The following is a 21099-nucleotide window of genomic DNA, read 5'->3' on the forward strand; positions in this document are numbered from 1 at the left end:
TGAATTTCGGTTCTCATGCAGAAACCACTTCGGAAATAATTTGAAAATATTTATTTCAATTACTTTGTGAAAAATAGAAAACAAATGGGAACTAAAATATTGAATCAAAAGGACAAAAAATAAAGACGGGATTTTCAAACAGAAACCAAATGACTTTGGTTTCACGTTTTATTGATATATATATTGAACCACAACGGAAGTAATACACGAACACATGTAATGCTGATGCCATTTAGCATTTAGTTGCGTCATAATGTGGGAGTTAAAATTGCTGCAAATAAAATTTTTTCTGATTTGCGCCAAACAATGTCCATATGTTATTGTATGGTCTTTCGTGTTAGTTCGTAAAGTGTAATGAACGATTCATTTAAAACTAGACTTTTCTGCGGTCGGCTATGGCCTTCAAAAACCAGAATGCACAACATAAAACCCGTGAAGTAGTTTTAACATCCTAATGTACCAAATTATGACACAGCAAAACTCGAATCGGTTGAATGAGAACTTTACTTATAAGAAGAAACCACATACAGAATTCGAATATCGCTAAATAAACACCTCACAGTGAAAAATGTGTTCTAATATTTTATATAATACTGTGGGGTAAGATGGAAACTTAGCACATAATATCCCATATTTCCTAATCGTGTTTTTAACAACTATAACAATGCTCATTTAGAGTCGTTAGAATCCGGTTACAGAGTTTTGTAAATATTCTTTGTTTACTACCAAATGGGAGAATAAAGTAATGAAAACATGAACCATCTTACCCCAACCTACAATAACTTAGTTATCGTTGGTTTTTAAACGTGGTAGAATAGCCAGCATTAGTGCAAAGAGAAGAATAAATACAGTAAGAGTAACACCTCCATTCCATTTCAAAATATTCCGTGTTGACCAATACGATTTCATAGGTTTCGGGGAAAAGTTATCGACCAAGCCACCCTAAGACATATATATCCCGTATGTTACATTTGTAAACAACTAAATGGATGTATAGTAGGGTGGGAAAGATGGGACACATTTAGAACATAATATCCAAATATCCCGATCGTGTTTTAAACAATTAACAACGGTCTATGGAAGTTGTAAGGAAACAGTTTTATAATTCTTTGAATGTTTTTGTGTACTACGAAATGGGACGAGAAAATAGAATGAAAAGGTGTCCCATCTTCCCCCACCCTACTATATGAAACTTGGTTTATCATCGTGTGGCGATACAATGACAGTTGTTAAAACACATGGGCAGTTGTTTATATAAGTTACATTCATTCATTAACTTACCCAACCACCATGCTTTATAATCCAATCAAGAGCATTTCTTTGAATAAAATCACTCGAGATTCCAATCATCGATTCAGCGAGTTCTGGGTGTCCCTGCAAATGTTTTTATACTCCGTTATCATTCTGTTTGGTAGCAAACTTAAATAATTTAGGAGAGCGGGGAAGGTGGGACATCATTTTTTCTTTTTTTTCTCGTCCAATTTGGTAGTAAAAATATGATATTTACAAAGTTATACAAACGTCTCTTCACGACTCCCCAGGATCGTCGTTAAATGTTTAAAATATGATATGGGTATTATGTTTTTAATTGTATCCATCTCACCCCTATAGTACAATACTGAGTTTTGTAACCTGCAAAAACCTCACCAAAAAGAATGTATTTCATCATACAGTCTTACTTGAGATATGCAGTCAACAGCCATAGCACCAGCAAGCCCCAGAAGCGACAAAATTCTTCCCCATGTATAATTGCATTCGACAACTCCCATAATATGAACGCCCATTCTGAAATACAATCTTCGTACGGTCGCCTCTGAACTGAACACGTATCCGATTTGTCGCGAAATCTGCCGAAAACTCTTCGGAAACATACGCTCAAAACCGCTACCTGTAATTTTCAAGAAAATAGTTTGTTAATTTGAATTTATAATATGATTTCTTCAGATTTTTTTTTCGTTTTTTTTACTCATTACTGAAAATTCTGGCAACCATAAATGCCACTAAAATGGAACAACTTCTACTTAGTGCTGTATTCTCAAGGACACACGCATACGTACACAATGGTGGTAACGTCAACCACATGACTTCGTATCCTTAGGTCTAAAATATAAGCGCTACAACCGCTTTGGATTACAGCTAACATAACAACACGCATTATATTAGAGGTTATAACACGGGTGTTTTACATAGCTCGCGTCTGCTTCAGTTAAACACAATAACTATGTAGGTGATTATGTTTTCTAAGAGCGCATGGTGACGTAGGGTAAGATGGTCTATGATAATTCTCATTTCTCATTCAATTTGGTAGTAAACAAATTCAATACCCATAGCCCCGCGAGACTCTAAAAGCGCGTTAATAATTGTTCAAAACACAATTAGGACATATAGAATTCAGGGGTTAACAATATCCCATCTTACCCCGCAGAACTATACGTACACAACCTTACCTAAATTCAATATCTTATTTGAAAGGTTATGATTGTGTGCCGGCGCATATTCAGTCACAGTAACTCGTTCCCCGAACCCGTCACGCTTCAGTCGGTAGCAAATATAATCTCTACAGATGCCGGTTGTGAGCCGAACGTCCTCTTCGTACGAAGTTGAGTTAAAAACCGAGTCGTCTCCAAGAGAGACACATGATGACGTCAGGTCCGCGATTGATGACGTCACAAAAGTGACACTGTCACGCATGATCGAGTTTATATTGTCCGCCAGCAAAGTCCGCTTGTTTTTTCGCTCTGTTTCATAGATAGAATTGTGGTTGACGTCACTAGTGTATGACGTCATTGTTTCACTCCACGTCACACCGTAAATACTCCGCGATTAGTATATTACGTCATAATGTATTCATACTAACGTTGTATACTATACTGCAAAACAATATGAGACATTCGTAATTCTAAACGGTATGATACTCATTATCAGCTGTAATAACTGTCTAAAACAATAAATTAACATAAATGTTAATTTATTTCACTGAAAAAGCGGTAGTTGGCAGTAAAAAAACAGCATTTAAACGCGCTACAGGTAAAAGCTACCAAGTAGAAATGGTAAATATAAAAGCGTATAGCTGCTGCTAAACCAACAGTACAGTATATAATATATTAGTGTTAAACTGTATACCTTTATACTGGTCTAAACCTGCAACCAACATTGTAAAGCTTCGCCTTCAACAAAACAAACTACTAAATCAACCAAGTGTTGCTGCTGCTTTTGCAATGTAGGTACACACGCGCCCACACTCGAGCAGTGCGTACAATTTATCATCACGTTGCGCGCTTAATTACCAGAAGCACTGCGCCCGTTCTGCCGTTTCCTTTGCGCGGGTGACGTGACGTCAGCTACAATCGATACGGCGAAAACCTTCAATAAACAGTTAAAAAACACAAGAAATCGCATGTATAGTAGCTTGGGGTAAGATGAGACATGTCCCTACTCTCTTTTCTCGTCTGATTTGGCAAGACACTAAGAACATTTAAATAAATATAAAGTTATATAACCGTAGACTTGTGACTCTAAAAGATCGTTTTTAATTATTTAAATCACGATCAGAATATATAAGTTTTACGTGCTAACTGCTAACGGCTTTCTATCTTACCCGCAATACTGTATTAAAGCTGTTCTTCCAACACATATGTTTAGATTCGTTTAGAATAAGCAAAGTCTGTTGACGTTCAGAACCTGATGACGTACATCACGTGACTGGTGCGTACTAAAGACTTCAGGACGAACTTTCGCTTTCGTTCTTACACATGTGTAGCTATATGTAACAACCCACTACAAGATTATTATTACTACATGAAACGTATCTAATCTGTCATATACAATATATGTTTATGACTGCATCGTGAAGACATCACATGCAATGTCATGATAACTTGATAAGTCATTCATCAAAAAATCTGACATTTCAAGATAATACATTAATCTTATGTTTGGCGACCACGCTTCCATCCACCAATTCAATGCTGTTAAAATGCTAACTGTGAACGTGTTTCAACGACTGTTGTTTTGTCGCTATATCTTATATTTGCGATTGTTTCTGATCCTTTAATTTTCGTTACCGCAATTAAAGAGACAAATAAAGTTATTATTATTATTATAGTTAAATTATTCCTCACGGTATACATGCTATGCGAACTGCCTTTAAATAAATCAATGCATTGCTTCCGTGTGCATAAACAATCTCTTCATTCAATACTATTTCTCATTTCAGGGACTTGTAAATAATTAGGGGCGCAGAGGGACTCGGTTTCGATCCAATCTTGCATTAATCGATTTCACCTTCGAAGTATCGATCCTGCTCAAAACATCTTCAGACAAAATACGGCACACTGACAGCAATGCATCCAAAAACTGGTGTATTTGTTATTGTAATGCCTATAGTAAACTTGCTTTTGTAAACGGTATATTACTGTGGGATAAGATGGGCTATACCTTTAACACATAACATCGAAATATCCTGGTAGCGTGTTTTTAGTAATTAACAACGTTATAGTTTAGACTCGTGAAAATACAGTTTTTCTCTAAATATTTATTGTTTAATACCAAATAAGATGATAAATAATGATGAAAACATGTACCATTCTACCCCAACCTATTATATAAGCGCAATATACGAGATAAAAATAAGACCCAAAAAGGTTGTGTTTTCGTCTTCTTCTTCCAATACTGTTCTCGTGGAGTCAAAACCGTTGACGTTTCTTCTTCATCTAATGCCCGCCAGCACCCTTATATATTATAATGCAGTTTCAATGGGCACAGTATATACTGCTGGAGGCCAAAGCCTTGAGAATTCGTTTCAAACGAAAGCCACAACGCCGCCGACACCGCGTGCTCCAGCGCGTCTCCTTGCGGCGAAATATTTCAAGTCGTTCTGCAATAAATCACAAATATGTATATGCTGTGGCTGACAGACATATTATTAGTCAGATAAAGTTCTAAAGTTAAAATTTTAAAGAACCAAAGTTTTGACGTCCATTCTGTTTACTATTGGGTTATATACAATAATAATATTCCTACTTTTTGTTACGAATCCAACTGTACGGAAGGAGCCCAGTTTATTTTTCGATACTTCAAACTTTTGGAATGTTTCTGCTCGCATGTTCATAACTTGACGTCTCTTGTTCGTTTCTGTAAAAAGGGATAAGTTATTATGTTGTTACATTGCTCGCATAACATGCTTTGATACATAGCATAGTTTAATATGTAGTAAAATAATCACCCACAAAGTTACATACGTGGTAACTCGTAAGCGGGCACGATGTGTAGGAAACCAAACACCCGTGTTATAACGACTATCCTTGCCCTGCCACACGAGGATATACAAGTTACATTAATATATCAAATTAGAATGTTTTTAAACCTTCATCAATCAGCCACTCATACACAAGAAACGTCTGTGGCAGCCTAACAGCGATCCCAATTCCAACCGGACGTGACGTCACGTTGCCAGAAAAAGTTTCATTCAATCGAAAACTGAAGTCGATTCGATCTTTTTGCGGGTTCTCCGGTATTGGGATATACTGTAGCAACTCAAGCCCGCTTTGGCAGTCGCTGGGTGGCAATGTGGAGCTGAGTGGTGACGTAGCAGGTGGACACACTTTGCAGCATCTGTCTTCGGAAGAAATCGGATTTGAGCATTCTAGTTCGGGACATTTCGGAATTCGACATCGAACGTTGCCATTCTGAAATTAACCAGCAGCAATAAATGTATTTGATTGTTAAACGGGTGTACTTTATTGGTTTGTTTAGCAACGTGCCCAACAACTGTTCAACGAAAAACATTACCGCTCATATGTGTCTAAAAACTAATTATTGGGTTTAAATACTATAAGGAAACGTACCTAAAAATAGTCAACATGATGTGTACAAGCTCACATACGTGTATAAAACAAATGTACCAATTATTAGTCAATAAATCATATTCCAAACCCACGGTACATCGTTATGGTTTGAGGGCGTTTGAAGTCAAAATAATCAACCAACACTCACCTTGCACTCGCATTCCACGCATGTTTCACTCATTGCTGGCACTTGAGGTTTCCATTTTGATTCGCTTTGATATCTCTTGGATCCCGACACACACGGCAGTTGAGTCTCTATTGGAGGCTGGATTGTTGATGATGTAACTTTGTGTCTTGTGGTTTGGACTTGAGACGGACAAGCAAGACAGCAATCTCCATCTACTACGGTTGGTTGACGGCATCTGAGGCGTGGGCAGGATTTAGTTCTGCAGTAAATATCCCCTTCCTGTGAAGTTGAACGATTTTAGATGGAAAGCAATAAATAAGAAGGTGCCATTAACACAAGATAAACTGCCCACCAAACATGCCAAAATTTAAAAATAGATTTAAAAAATAAATAAATACACACAAACTTAAACACGCGACTCGAGTGTATAAAACAAAACACCCTTGTTATAACTATTGTTCTTACCCCTCCATGCAAGGATAAATAAGTTAAATTCGTTTTCAGCTTAATATTTTACATATATGTACGTACCATACAAACACAAAGTGAGCATCGAGTTTTGTATGCAGTCGAACTTTCATCCGGAAAAACTTCTTCATTTTTTATGAACTTTGACTTGTAAAAACAGCCATGGTTCTTCGGGATCCTGGACAAAATCTCAGAGCCCGCTAAAAACATTCCAAAATCTCCTTCTACGACGTTATTACCAGGATTCTGGTTTGCGCGGGATGAATCTGGTTTTATCCGGTTTCGTTTATTCGGTTGTGGCGAATTATGTGAAGTGCACGAGGAGCAACAGTCTACAGTTTCACATTTAGTAGCAGGGCACGACAACGGCTTGCATTCTGCAATTCCGAGCTGGGACAAAAGTGGTGGATTGGTGTAAATGATGCTGCACAAATATATGGGGATCTTACAATAATTCAAAGTTGATATTTTCTGACTCCAAGAGGAGAAGATAAATACCATCAAAACACACTCGTTAAAATCACGATATAGGCTACTGGTAAAAACTACATGATTAAAAGTGCTAAAAGAGACGATACAATAAAAATACTTACACGTCACGAAATATAAGTGCAGTAACATTGCCAATGCTTAAACGTTTAAACAAATTCTTACCGAGTTGCATTGACATTCTACGCAATACGAAACCCCGAAGCTTGACTTGAGTTCTGTCCAAACTTCTCCTTGTGATTTCTTCAAGCTGTCGATGCCACAACTTTTGCTGTTTTCTGAAATATACGAATGTTTACTAACTATTTATTACAAAAATGGTAGGTTGGAGCAAGATGGTCAATGTTTTTATTCTCTTTTATCGTCCTGGTTGTAAACGTTAAAGAACAAAAATCAACGAATACCTTCACGACTCTCTAAGAACGTTGTTAATTGTTAAAAACATTAATGGGATATATGGAATACTACGTACTAACGATATCCATCTTACCCCAAAGTACTGCATATACCATACATATTCAAATTTACCTTTTGATAACAACCGAGACTGGCCGTAACTGCAAAACAAAACGATGCTGAATAAGTAAATACCATTCATGCTGCTGCTGAAAAGAAACTATAAAGAAACTAAAGAGCTTGGTAATGCTACTTATAATTGTTCCTGCGAATCTGGCTCTTTTTTTAATTAAAACCCCTGACGACATTTGCACTTACAGCTATTCAACTGCTGGCGCGTGTCGGCCTTTGTAATGCCATGGCACTGCAGCGAGCTTTTGTTCTTGTGCAGATAAGGCACCTGCGTGTCTTGCCGTTGTTTGTGTACGTACACTTACTCTGCAATTAGTTGACATAATCTTAGAATTACCGACAACTCGGCGTCAAGGCGCATAAAGGGTGCGTGAACTTTTAGACCTCCATAGACATTCCTTTGCTTTCAGCTTGTTGGTTGCTGGCCGAAGGAATGACATTAGCAATCAAGACATCTGACCACGCAATACAATATGATGGCGAACATAAACGTAGCAACCGATGGTTCTTCGCACTTGGTTGGGGAGTGCCTGTTATATTTGCTGGGTTTGCGATAGTGTATGGTTTGCTGACAGGAACCTACTTGGAGGAAAGTCTACCGTTCAAAGAGGGAATTGTTACGTCGTTTAAGTACAAATACGAGCACTGCTGGCTTGTACCTCAGACGACAATCTTCTGGTCTACTGTCATCGGTCCAACAGCTTTTATATTGGCCGTTAATCTGCTCATATTGCTTCGCGTTAGCAGGTTCGTCTATCTGATGCATGTTAATGAAGTCAAAATGCGACCAGGTCAACCGAGAGAGGGAGCTAGAGAGGTGTTCCAACAGCTTAAACGAACGATACGACTCATTGTTGTACTCGTGTTCACACTAGGAATGCCTCTGGTCATTGGATACCTGGTCGGTTTGTTCAGAATTTATGGTTTAAATATCATGGTCTTACAAGAAACTATTGCATATATGTTTATAAAATCGTTCTAAGACATGGGGTAAAATAGTACATGATTTCACTCTTTTTTCCCGTCCCATTTCGTAGTAAACAAATAATGTTTACAGAAGTATATAACCGCAGCCTCGCGACTCTGAAAGAGCGTTGTTAATTGTTTAAAACACGCTTAGAAAATATGGTATTTCGGTACCCGCTTTTTCGATAAAACGCGCCGAAAATACACCTATTTCTTATGACATTACCCTCTCCCTTTTGCTAAAACTTTATATACGAACAGGTATCGGTTATACATCAACAGTGTTCATGTACATCAATGTTGTGGTGAATGGATTGCAAGGAGTTGTCGTTTTCATCGTCTACCTTGTGGCTGTTAAAGATATTCGGCAGATGGTGACAAGAAAAGTTGCCCAGTCGTTTGAAATGACTGAATTGATCTGATCAAACTTTTTCGACACATTGTGTACGACAGCTTGTTTAAGACCCTTGAATATTGGGTGCAATTAACAGTCACACTTTAAACTGACAATCTTTCCGCATTTTTTATTCATAGCGTGTTTTAACCACTGCTGTTGTTTTGCTGTTGATTCCCTTCTCTTCCTTCTTTAAGTAACATATTCTTCGCTACCGTTTTCTAAGATATAAATCAAATGTTGCAAAAATTATTGTATTCTTTTGGTTACTGTAACAGAACTTGCAGTTATATATACAAAAACGGATGAACGGGAAGTAACGGTAAAACAGTTGTAGTTGTAGAAGATTGGGGTAAGATGGCCCGTGTTTTTTATTTTCGGTTTTCGTCATTTGGTTGTAAACAAGCAGTAAAAAAAGTAAAACAGACGTTGTTAATTGTAAAAACACGATTCGGAAATGTAGGATATTATGTGCTAAACGTGTCCCATCTTACCCCATAGCATTACAATACGATGAAAATTATATAAAATAAGCAACACAAATGGCTTTGTTTATCCAAAAATGGTTTTCGGAATATAATACACAATTAAGGCAACATATATCAGTATGTATTGTTGGTGAAAAATCAGTTTGAGCGAATAATTCAGTCATTTCAAGCGATTGTGCAACTTTTCTGGACACCGTTTGCCGAATATCTTTAACAGCCACAAGGTAGACGATGAAAACGACAACTCCTTGCAATCCATTCACCACAACATTGATGTACATGAACACTGTTGATGTATAACCGATACCTGTTCGTATACAAAGTTTTAGCAAGAGGGAGAGGGTAATGTCATAAGAAATAAGTGTATTATTGGCCCGTTTTTATAGAGAAAATTTCAATGAGAAATTACATGATATTAAGTAGGATACAGTAAGTCTCGAAATATCGTATTTTCTCATCGTGTTTTATAGAGTTTTTTTGTATAAAAGTTTTATTTTAGGAAATGCCTTTTGTTATATGGGATATGGATTCATTTTGATGTACATACCGACCAGGTATCCAACGACCAGAGGCATTCCTAGTGTGAATACGAGTACAACAATGAGTCGTATCGTTCGTTTAAGTTGTTGGAACACCTCTCTAGCTCCCTCTCTCGGTTGACCTGGTCGCATTTTGACTTCATTAACATGCATCAGATAGACGAACCTGCCAACGCGAAGCAATATGAGCAGATTAACGGCCAATATAAAAGCTGTGGGGCCGATGACAGTAGACCAGAAGATTGTCGTCTGAGGTACAAGCCAGCAGTGCTCGTATTTGTACTTTGAAGACGTAACAATTCCCTCTTTGAACGGTAGACTTTCCTCTAAGTAAGTTCCTGTCAGCAAACCATACACTATCGCGAACCCAGCAAATATAACAGGCACTCCCCAACCAAGTGCGAAGAACCATCGGTTGCTACGTTTATGTTCGCCATCATATTGCATTGCGTGGTCAGATGTCTTGATTGCTAATGTCATTCCTTCGGCTAGCAACCAACAAGCTGAAAATAACCCATATTTGAAGTTAGTACTGTACTTTACTTTAAGTTATATAACAGTTGTTTTTTCGGTTTTCAATGTAACAGTTTAGCATTATACCCAGTTTTACAGTAACTGCTAACTAATTTGTAAAAAGTCATACAAAAAGCGATTTTGCAGTATCATAAAATTGCGTGATCGTTAAATAAATGTAATAAAACAGTATATTTTACCAGTAACCAGGAGGAAGTAGTGTGTCGCACACGTCAACACAATGCATGATATTTCGTTGAAAACAGCCAGATCGTGCATTAGGTTTGAAACATGCAGGAACAGAAGAGAAACCGAAAGGTTGGTTTGGAAAAACACGCGGTTTCCAGGTAAAGCATGTTTCAATGCAAGCAGAATGATTATTGTGACGATGAGACAGATGACGGATAAACCTTCTGTGACGTATGAAGTGATCTGAATAAACAAATGGCGTCTTATATTCTTGTTATTTTGTGGGATGGGGAAAGACGGGACAACACCTTTAGCACATAATATCTAAATATCCTGACCATGTTTTAAACAATTAACAACGATCTATGAGAGTCGTGAGGATACGGTTTTAAAATTCTTTGAATATTCTTTGTTTACTACCAAATGAGACAATAAAATAAAATAAAAAGGTGTCCCATCTTCCCCACCGTACTATATTAACATGTGCACAATACACACTGTAAATTTACACCCGCTTACAATATTCCAATATTATTATATTCATTTTGTTTATGTCATATATAATCATATATTTTAGTTGTTAATTCACCAACCTTAACCCCTTGTGGTACAACAGTCGCAGTGACTGACAAAAGAACTGCAAACACAGTTGTGTGGTTACATCGACAACGAAGAAAGCTGCCATTTTTACTTGCCAGAGTGACACAGCCGTACTCAGATAACTTGTTAGTACGCGGGTCAATGAACTTGCAATGCTGATTAACTTCTGTGATCCTGAATTTACCGCCTTTTGCTTTGTTGGATAGCTTTGCGAAAATTGCGTCGAAATTGTCACTTTGTGGCTTCTGTGAGATTGCGAACTCGACTTCACTGTCATTCAGTTTGTTTCCTTCCGAATCCACCATTGATATCATAGTAAATACTGGATCGAAAGGGGTAACAAATTCACAAGTTTTATCTTGACAATGATTTGAATCATTTTTTATGTCGTCGATTATTTTTGGGCTGACGTGAAACTTTCCAAGCACCAAACCGACTTGCATTGAGGGCGATCTGTTCACCAAACTAATACTTTCCAAAACCACTTCCCCAAAAGACATAAGAGGATTGCTACTGTTGGTTTTTAAAAAGATTCCAGTATCGTTGTATGTTTTCACGAAGACAGACAAATTCGTTTTCAAATCGTTGTCAGGTATGAGAGCCAACTTGAGCAATGAGTCTTCTAAGTTTGCGAGGGAGTTGATTAAACTGGTGCTATCGGCTACAGTTATGATCATATCTTCCCCCAATGCAGTGTCTAATTTTCCTGCAGTTGAAAATTAAACACCATAGCATAGTAAAATACTTGATTTTTTAAAGACAAAAGGATGTGGACTTATACCAATACTGATAAATACGTACTTGTATATTTATATTCTATTATTTCGTTTAGGAAAGAAACTGGTTAGATTGGCCAAATCATATACAAAGTAGTTTAGGTCAAATACGATCGGGATATTATCATATTATGTGCTAAAGGTGTCCCATCTGACCCCACCGAACATATACTAATATTGTTAATAAACAAGTCAAACATTTTACCGAGTGAGGCGTTCTTGGCATTGCAGGCAAAATACTGTCGCGTTTTGCATTTTCTTGTGTGTGCGTTGTTCGCACCAACTCCAATGCATCGACCGTGTCCCTTAATACACTGCAAAGAAAGTTTAACAGCCAATGTGGGAACAGGTTTTTCATTAGAGCACTTGTGTCCAATCCAGATGTCATCCTTCTTGAATCGGTCAAAGTACGATGTTTTCATGTCGTTCCAATCCTCATCGGTGCTAACTACAGCCAGTTTAGTTCCAAACAGTTTCCCACACGTCTTGCTTGCTTGAACGAAATTTCGTCCTTCTAGTGCTGGCTTCTCATCTCGTACAAAAATAAACTTCTTTGAACTGTATTTTGCGATGACTGTATAAAAAAAGAACGTTTACTATGTATAGCTATTGATATGTATACAGTGGCGCAGCCAGGGGGATTTCAGAGAGTCGCGACTCCTCCTTTTAAACCAAAAAAAAAACTTTAAAAAAGTTTAATTTTTTTTAAAGTTTTTCTTGATTAACCCCTCCTTATTTTTTTTTCTGGCTGCGGCACTGTATGTATATGGTGCAATTAAATTCGTTTAATAATTTAACACCTTCAAAGAAATTCGATTCGGTATCACCGATCACTTAGTACTGTGGGCTAAGATGCTGTTTGCGCATAATATCCTACATATAGTAGGGTGGGGAAAGATTGGACAACTTTTTAGTTAAAGATTGGACAACATTATAGTTAAACACAAAACAAACGTATACCTCTAATCCTTTGAGTCTGACAATCTATTTCAACAAACCAAAACAATAAACCGAAGAAAACGTAAAATAATCCAAGTCTGTCCATAGTCGTCGTTTAATAATATAGCCTACCTATCGGCAATATTCCAAACATAGATGAAACCAAGCCATTATATACGAATTGCCATGACGCAGGATTTGTATTTATATTCCCACATCGGAATACGTTGAAAAGAGCATCAAATTGTGACGTATCTATATGACAGAAACATGAAGCAAGTGGCACGTGACAGACACTGATTTGATCTAATGTACGCCTATAGTAACGTGGTTTTAGCAATTACATGTTCCGTTGAATTAGTGAACGTAACTTGTTTGTCCTTCCACGGTGGGGTAACTGTAGTTGTTAGGATCAGGTGGGGGTAAGATGGAACATGTTTTCATTCGCTTTTCTTGTCCTAACTGGAAGTACTTAACGTTTATTGCTCCAGTCCTGTGGCAACTAAGGCGGTATATATATATATATATAACGCCTAAAGGGACGTCACATTACCCACAATACTTCGTTTATCAATGTCAACACTGCGGATGCGACTTATCTCATGGGAGACTATTCTGTTTTTGTTATATATTATTCAAACCATACTCATCCTGATAATAACGTAAATATGTTTATAAACAAACTATAAGGGACAATTGGGTTAAATTGGCGCAGTTGTCGTTTTCTGCCAAAGATACAGAAGGCGACAAAGGTAGCAGCATCGAGCTTCGAACCTGTAATACACACAAGTGCGGGATTGCCAATTACGTTTACTGCAAAAAGGATAAATTGTGTACGGTGTATGCAGATCGGAACTGGTACCACAGTAAAAACGAACGAAAAAGCGACGATACAGTATACATACAAACACGACAAGTATATGTTAAAATTGAAACGCACACGAAAATAAAAGCAAATTTTGCCTAAAACGAACGCCGTTTTGCAACAAAAAACATCGGTGTTTCATAACTTACAGTGTTGCGACAGTGAGTTGGACTGCAGCAGTGACCTGCTTAAAACTATAACCGCATGTTATGGCTGCCGTAAAAAGTAAGCTTGAAGAACGGCAGCTGCATACCATTATATACTCGTAAAGTGTGACCTACACTACGTTGTAGTGAGGCATGTTATTACACTGTCAGCAGATGGTTAATTGGGTCTATTCATTCTGTATCGCTTCTTATACCGTAGAGAACAGACGACTGCCTTTCGCCAGCTGTTTCGTTCGGTAAATAAGAACAATTACTATAAAAGAAAACGATAAATAAGAACAATTAAAAACGTCATGCACATGTAACAGAATACGGCGAGGTCCGATTTTCTTACAAAAGCAGTAAAATCCGAAACTATAATTTTCTATTAAAGCTAAAAATATATAGCTAGGACAGTGATGGTGCTAGGAGACAGATTGTGGGATTAAACTGTTTCCAGCGGAGGATATGGGACACATAAGAAGACCGTCTTCATTAACTGCAGATGCAAATTCTTCTAGTTCTTGAAGTCTGCGCTGGTCTGCGCGGGAGCTGTTTTCAAAAAGCGTGGCCCGGTTTTGGTTCGCTGCTTTCTTTACCCAGTGGCCATATATACGAAAAGCTGAAGCGTCTATTATTCGTCGAAGGCATTTCACAGAATAGGGATCACGAGCGGCAACCGCACGTTGTAGTGGTCTGTGCTGGTGCACTTGCGCCGCCATGCGGTGGTATGCTACGATTGTATGAACTGCCACCTGTGGTGTGAAATAAACATGTCATTGTGGGCGTTTGTGTCCTTGGGCAAGACACTTAACGGCAATTGCTCCAACCCAGTGGTCACTAATGGGTTGTCAAAATTATCAGTCATACATAAAAAATGAAATAAACCTGTTTAATTGATGATCGAATTGAATGTAACTCGCTTTTACTTATGACTCCTTATTAAAACTAGCCTACAGAAAATAAAGTAGGGTAGGGCCGGGAAGATGGAACACGGTTTTATTTCATTTTTTTCCCATTTGGAAGTAAACTAAAAACAATCAAAGAATTATGAAATCGTATCCCTACAACTCCCATAAATTGTTTAAAACACGATTCGGGTATTTGTATATTATGTGCTAAAGGTGTCTCGTCGTACCCCACCCTACTATATAAAACTTTTAAGAACGAAAACAAAATATGCAGACTGGCGGTTAAGACATTGCTTTTACCACTTACAAATTTAAACCACAATCTACATAACATAACACATACCCTGAACTTTCGTCTAGCGTTGAATGGTTTGGCCGAGTATCTCGAGGTGTCTTCCACTTGCTGGAAGAATGGATGGGCGAGCGCCATCTCTGCTGTTAATCTTTTTGTTGGGTCAACTACCAGCATCTTTGAGACCTGTGTGTGTGTGGGGGGGGGGAAGTGAATCAATGTAACTTTAACATCGCATGGAAGGAAACGACAGTCGTTATTATATGGGTGTTCTGTTTCATACACATTGAGTAGTTTAGTGCCCCATATATAACTTTTTAGGGATTATTTTATGTCTCATCAAAAGACACATACGGCCACAAGGTAGCAGTGTCGAGCCTTGAACGTTGAACCAGTATCCTCTTGTCTTGAGTTAAGCACTCTTACTACTGTGGCAAGGCACCAGTACAAATTTATAAAACTACTCACTAAATCTCGTGCAGATTCTGAAATATCATCCCAGTCCGGACTTGGAAACGAATATTGTCCTTCCATGATCCGACGTAACATTATCATTTGCCTTCTGTGCCAAAAAGGAGGAGCTCCTGCAAGACTGTTTATAAAAAACTTTTAGGTTACATTTGGAATAAAATACATCTGAATTATAAATCAACAGAAAAACGGCAGATTTACAGGAAAATTGATGCCTGAGTTAATGCAGATGGCCATTATAGTTAACAAAGGTAATGTCTAATTTTATTTTCATAAAATCTATATAGTATTCAACTTTTGCAACCCCTTGTATACCACGTACTTACAGCGTATACATAATAACACCACACGCCCAAATATCGATCTCAACACCATAACCATGGTGATGTTCGTCTACTGTGCACTTCAACATCTCAGGAGACATGTAGCCAGGTGTGCCGTATAATTCTGAAAATTAGAAAAATACGGAAATATTGGAAAATTGAAGCAAAACCTGAAAAAAATACCATAGAAAAAAAGCCTCAAAAAATTACAAACGACTTAAAGTTAAAATGTATTAGATTAGAGACTCAAAGTTATTTAGAAATTGCAAAGCTTTACTCTTCAGTATTATATTATAACCTCAAAAACAGTATGTGGCAAAGACTAGATAATAATACGTGTAACCAATTTATATCTAGCAAAGAATCGAAAACAATAAATCTTATGTGTCAATCAAACCTGTAAAATATTTTCCATTTTCAATCTTGGTGGAAAAACCGAAATCCGACAGATGTAGATTTAAGTCGTCATCTAATAAAATATTCTCAGGCTGCGAAAAAGTTTTAAAAAATATAAAAATTTAAAAGATATAATATATATATATATATATACATAAAAATAATATTTAAACATTTTAAAATGTATTTCTAAAATTGTAATATTATATTTAAACAATGTTATTTATTAAGTAGATAATTATCATTAAAAACTGGCACTTACAAATTGAATATGCACTTACATAAAGTAGTTCTTTTTACGAAGCAATTATGTTGGAACAATTGGTGTTTAGTATTATTATAAGAGATATGAGATTGTCTAATCTGTATATTATAGGATTAGACATCTGGTAATTATATATTTCCTCAGTATAATTACTGAGCACTGTGACACAAATCTTTGTTGTTAATCTTTGATGCTGTATAATGTAAACAAAACACGGATACCCTGTATGCTACTGGCGCAATTTTGGGGTGTATGGCTCCCTGGTTTTTGAAACATGAATCTCATCCTATTATAGCAGCATTTTTTTAAAGGCGAAACAGCTTTTACCCTGCTGTTAGGTGTTTACAAACAAGCAGAGCCAAAGTATATCGCATTCGTCACATTAATCAATGAGGTTCCCTATATATATCTGACAACTATGAGTGTAACTGTATTTTAACAATGTCACCCCAGATTTTGTTAAAAATTTAAACAAAAGTAACAAGCAATTTCAAGTACTACAAATATTTTATACTCTTATCTTGGTACTAAAATGCATTACAACTTTTACACAATTAACAAATCTTCATAAAACACTAAACTTTATTGTGACAAAGTCAAGTAACTGCAACACACTCCCCTGTAGGCATCATATAATACAATGTCAAATATGGAAGAATAACTACCTTAAGGTCACGGTGTACAATGTTCTGACTATGCAGGTAAGCAACTGCTTCTAATAAAGACCTCATTGTGGATCTGAAATTGCAAATGCAATAAATAGGTATAAGTGTATATTCAATATGTGTATATTATATACAACAACATTGTTAAAAGTTCCATTCCACTTTCGACAATGAAGGGCATTAAATTGCAAAATTTCTTGCAGAGAAAAAACAAATAAAGTTTATAGAAATAATTTTGTGATAGGTGACCTCTAATATTGATGGTTTTTATTAGGGTGATGCTGAGACACTATTGCGGGCCATGTGCTTTTAAGCAGGACTAACGGCAATTGCTTTAACTCAGTGGTCACTGGTCACTAATAGGTTGTCCAATTGTCAGCAATATAGAAAAAATAGTAAAAAATTATCAACCAAAGTTACATGTGTGTTAACTGGTTAGCAGGCACGAGGTGTATGAAACAGAACATTTGTGTTAAGGAGACTATTTTTTTTCGGCCACGCGAGAATAAATAATGTAAATATGTGGTAACTTGTAAGCAGGAACGTGGTGTATGAAACAGAACATTTGTGTTATGACGACTATTTTTTTTCGGCCACGCGAGGATAAATAATGTAAATATGTGGTAACTTGTAAGCAGGAACGTGGTGTATGAGACAGAACATTTGTGTTATGACGACTATTGTTTTTCGGCCACACGCGGGTAAATATGTGGTAACTTGTATGCAGGAACGTGGTGTATAAAACAGAACACCCATGTTGTCGTTGTCCCGCCATGCAAGTATTAATGAGTTAAATTTATACAGAATACAAACAAACCTGGTCTGTCGTTCTCCAAATTTCACCACCTCTGTTAAATAATCGAATAATTCACCACGTTTTAACCTGCACGACAATAAGTTACATTGTTACCTACATTTTAACAATGACACTCAAGATTTTACTGAAAACGCCAAAAAATGTGACATTCTTTTATATATAAATAGTTATAATATATATATTAAATAAAAGTTTTACCTTATAGGCCTGCTGATTAAATTATTAATAGTAATATCCGAGCTACAGTTGGTTCTAACTGCTTTAGGTTTAAAAGTTTTCTCTATCTTGACTGGTACTGTAATAAATTCAGTGAATTTTACCCTGATTTGGTGCTCATAGAGTTGAACGATTCTTGTGTAAAGAAATACAATCAGGATCTTGTGCTACAAAAATGTAACAGACAAAAATGAAGCCCAACCAAAACTGTTTTGCATTCTTATTTTACTTCAAGGATACAAAAATAAGGGTGAAATGGTATTGCTAGGACTTGGTTTTTGTCTGTTTTGTTTTCATAGCACCAGATCTTTTGTGTTTTAACAACTGTTGTTTTGTCGCTATATTCTGTCTTTTCGTTTAAAATATTTTTAAATCTTCGCTACCGTAATCGAAGAGACAAATAAAAAGTTATTATTATTATTATCTTGACTGGTACTTGTTAATCTGACCAATAATGATATTTCTAAGTTTAGTAAAAAAACACTTACAGTTGAAATATAAGGAAGATAAAGGTGCTTGTTTCAAATACATCAACCAGTTCAACTGTCAAACAAAAGTTAAGAAAATTAATGAAATGATGATTTCGTCCAAGTCCTTACACAATCACAACACCCAAATATGTAAAGAAAATACTAAAACAATTATAAGCTTATTTAAAAAAACATTTTTCATATGTACTACACAGTTCATCTTTATTAGGCTGAATATATTACCAGAGTAGCTGTTGCTTTGAATTAAAACACTTACTAATGTGTACATGACCAGAGACTTCTTTGAGGATGTTAATTTCATTGTGTGTGACTTGTCTTAGCTCTTCACTTATCTTATTACTACCATCAGTTAAGTCAATGATCTTTACGGCAAATTCTCCGCGAGTTTTCTTGTCCACACAACGACGCACACAGCTGCTTACACCCCTGAATTACAAAACATTAATTTTGATTAAAGTATTTATATATATATATATTATATCTACTCTACGAAATATATAATTTTGGTGAGATGTCTAACCCACACACAAGTTGTTTTTACCTTCCCAATATCTCCTTTGGTTCATATTTGCTGTAAAACTCTTTTGCAGTGTTAATATCAGGGAGTTCCTCCTTTTTTTCACCGTCCATGACCGCCATCCATTCAGATTAATTTAAAACTAGTTGGCACCAAACGTCTGGATTTCAAAACGTTCATTAAATTCTAAAAACTTGTAACATTGCCAAACAAAAAAACAATGTTATGTTATTAAACAAATGACTAACTGTCTATTCACGAACCTATACTGAACCAAACTACAAAGAAAACAATATAAAAAAACTATTGTATCAGTTCACTTACAGCGCGTTTATAGCTTAATACTGTTTTGTCTGTTTTACTGTTCAGTAATAGTTTTTCGTTAAATAAGAACTTAAAACTGCAAAGTCGTCGTTGCAAATGCAGCCTTATATACCAAACATAAACCGTGTATGGTAAAACGCAGTACTGGACTTAACTGACCACTGTCGTGACCAGCTGGTCAACCACTGAAACAAAACAAAACGGCACGTCAGTGACCTCTTACATAAATCTCTTTCTTTACTTTGTTATGTCTTGCTTCAGTGCGTTTGCGATCAAAGAAATAAAAAAGATAAAAACTATGTATCTTTTTTATTATTTCTGTGTTTGCGATATGTTAGTACATTTAATAGAAGCAACATAAACACTTCGTTAATACAACGGGTGTTGGGTACAAATATATCACGCTGTTTTACGATATATTATGAGCATATAAAGAGGTAACACGTCTTGTTAACACATCTAGATAAATACAATTAAGTAGCAGACGTTTTTTGATAACGTCCGAAAAGAGTATAAGCGGTATGAACAAAACGTTCCCTGTTGTGGCACTACTCTGGGATAGAACCAGAGTATACTATGTTTTAAGTGAACTATGATAGAACACGATATTACAGTCCATTCAGCGATTCAAGTAATCGCAATAACTCTGCAAGGGTATAAATAAACTCACATAACTACAGTGGCGTACCAGCGCCACGTAGCGGTACCTTTCGCCAACCTTTTGCACAAGTTTAATTATGGTTAATCCCACTCTTCGTCCAAAATACCAAAAAAAGTTCTGGATTTTTTTACAAGTAAATAATCTTAATTTTTAATTGCCCTCATTAATAAGGATCAAAACACCAGCGAAAATTAGCTGAAGTCGCCAATTCTCGTCTGTGAGTCATCCTCGTTTAATCAACACGATGGGAATTACTCAATACTTTTCTATTCCAAGCTGCGTATAATATTACTTAAACATTCTGTATAGTAGGGTGGGGAAAGATGGGACACCTGTTCATTCTATTTTCTCTTCCAATTCGGTAGTAAGCAAAAAACATTAAAAAGATATGAAACTGTTTGTTCACAACTCCCATGCACCGTTTAAAACACGATCAGATTATTTGGATATAATGTGCTAAAGGTGTCCCATCTTCCCCCACCCTACTATAGGAAGGTGGGACACCTTTAGCACGTAAAATCTAATTATCCTGATCGTGTTTTAAACAACAATTAATAACAGTCTATATGGGAGTCGTGAGGAAACGGTTTTACAATTCTGTTCTTTGTTTACTACCAAATCGGACAAAAAAATAGAATGAAAAGGTGTCCCATCTTCTCCCACCCTGCTTATAATGCCAGCAAAAGCATGCGTAAAGAGAAAAACGTGTAAATGGTGAATCATGGTTGGCAGTTTATGCCCAGCGGACACGGTTTACAAGTGACGTATATGTTTAGATTAAATGCGGCGCTAATTGCTTAATTAACAAAGCGGAAATGCTGACCTAAGGATTACGGGGATTTCAACGCATGTTTTACACGCCACGCACCTGGTATTT

The 21099-nt window shown here is 36.6% G+C and overlaps 5 protein-coding genes across 6 annotated transcripts; 1 reads left to right on the top strand and 4 right to left on the bottom strand.

Annotated features, from left to right (window-relative positions):
- Window positions 1-36: 36 nt before the first annotated feature.
- On the bottom strand, window positions 37-3100 carry LOC149730307 (bcl-2-related ovarian killer protein homolog B-like). The gene is made up of 4 exons (XM_089886963.1): window positions 2448-3100; window positions 1680-1888; window positions 1282-1374; window positions 37-942 (listed from the first exon to the last, which is right to left on the bottom strand). Exons 1-4 carry the CDS (start codon window positions 2785-2787, stop codon window positions 784-786), a joined length of 801 nt encoding a protein of 266 aa, XP_089743089.1. The 5' UTR covers window positions 2788-3100; the 3' UTR covers window positions 37-783.
- A 1243-nt stretch (window positions 3101-4343) lies between these two features.
- LOC149730308 (chordin-like protein 1) lies at window positions 4344-7671 on the bottom strand. Its single transcript, XM_089886961.1, has 7 exons — window positions 7459-7671; window positions 7096-7208; window positions 6505-6831; window positions 5995-6252; window positions 5366-5687; window positions 5023-5133; window positions 4344-4876 (listed from the first exon to the last, which is right to left on the bottom strand). The coding sequence occupies exons 1-7, from the start codon at window positions 7526-7528 to the stop codon at window positions 4752-4754; spliced, it is 1326 nt and encodes a 441-aa protein (XP_089743087.1). The 5' UTR covers window positions 7529-7671; the 3' UTR covers window positions 4344-4751.
- Window positions 7672-7691: 20 nt separating this feature from the next.
- On the top strand, window positions 7692-8925 carry LOC149730309 (adhesion G protein-coupled receptor D2-like). Of its 2 annotated transcripts, none has more exons than XM_089886964.1 (2): window positions 7692-8363; window positions 8686-8925. In XM_089886964.1, exons 1-2 carry the CDS (start codon window positions 7892-7894, stop codon window positions 8844-8846), a joined length of 633 nt encoding a protein of 210 aa, XP_089743090.1. In that variant the 5' UTR covers window positions 7692-7891; the 3' UTR covers window positions 8847-8925. The 2 variants fall into 2 exon arrangements, with proteins under 2 accessions (XP_089743090.1, XP_089743091.1); XM_089886965.1 differs by having other exon boundaries at window positions 7692-8359; window positions 8686-8826.
- A 131-nt stretch (window positions 8926-9056) lies between these two features.
- Window positions 9057-13512, bottom strand: LOC149730310 (uncharacterized). Its single transcript, XM_089886956.1, has 6 exons — window positions 12884-13512; window positions 12129-12497; window positions 11141-11853; window positions 10559-10790; window positions 9854-10348; window positions 9057-9613 (listed from the first exon to the last, which is right to left on the bottom strand). The coding sequence occupies exons 1-6, from the start codon at window positions 12966-12968 to the stop codon at window positions 9339-9341; spliced, it is 2169 nt and encodes a 722-aa protein (XP_089743082.1). The 5' UTR covers window positions 12969-13512; the 3' UTR covers window positions 9057-9338.
- A 140-nt stretch (window positions 13513-13652) lies between these two features.
- On the bottom strand, window positions 13653-19434 carry LOC149730311 (phosphorylase b kinase gamma catalytic chain, skeletal muscle/heart isoform-like). The gene is made up of 10 exons (XM_089886962.1): window positions 19262-19434; window positions 18977-19146; window positions 18718-18772; window positions 18014-18079; window positions 17197-17269; window positions 16268-16358; window positions 15874-15994; window positions 15545-15668; window positions 15128-15262; window positions 13653-14628 (listed from the first exon to the last, which is right to left on the bottom strand). Exons 1-10 carry the CDS (start codon window positions 19357-19359, stop codon window positions 14299-14301), a joined length of 1263 nt encoding a protein of 420 aa, XP_089743088.1. The 5' UTR covers window positions 19360-19434; the 3' UTR covers window positions 13653-14298.
- Between the last annotated feature and the right edge of the window lie 1665 nt (window positions 19435-21099).

Source organism: Ciona robusta, chromosome 10, assembly GCF_009617815.1.
Source record: "Ciona robusta chromosome 10, ASM961781v2".
Lineage (NCBI taxonomy): Eukaryota > Metazoa > Chordata > Ascidiacea > Phlebobranchia > Cionidae > Ciona > Ciona robusta.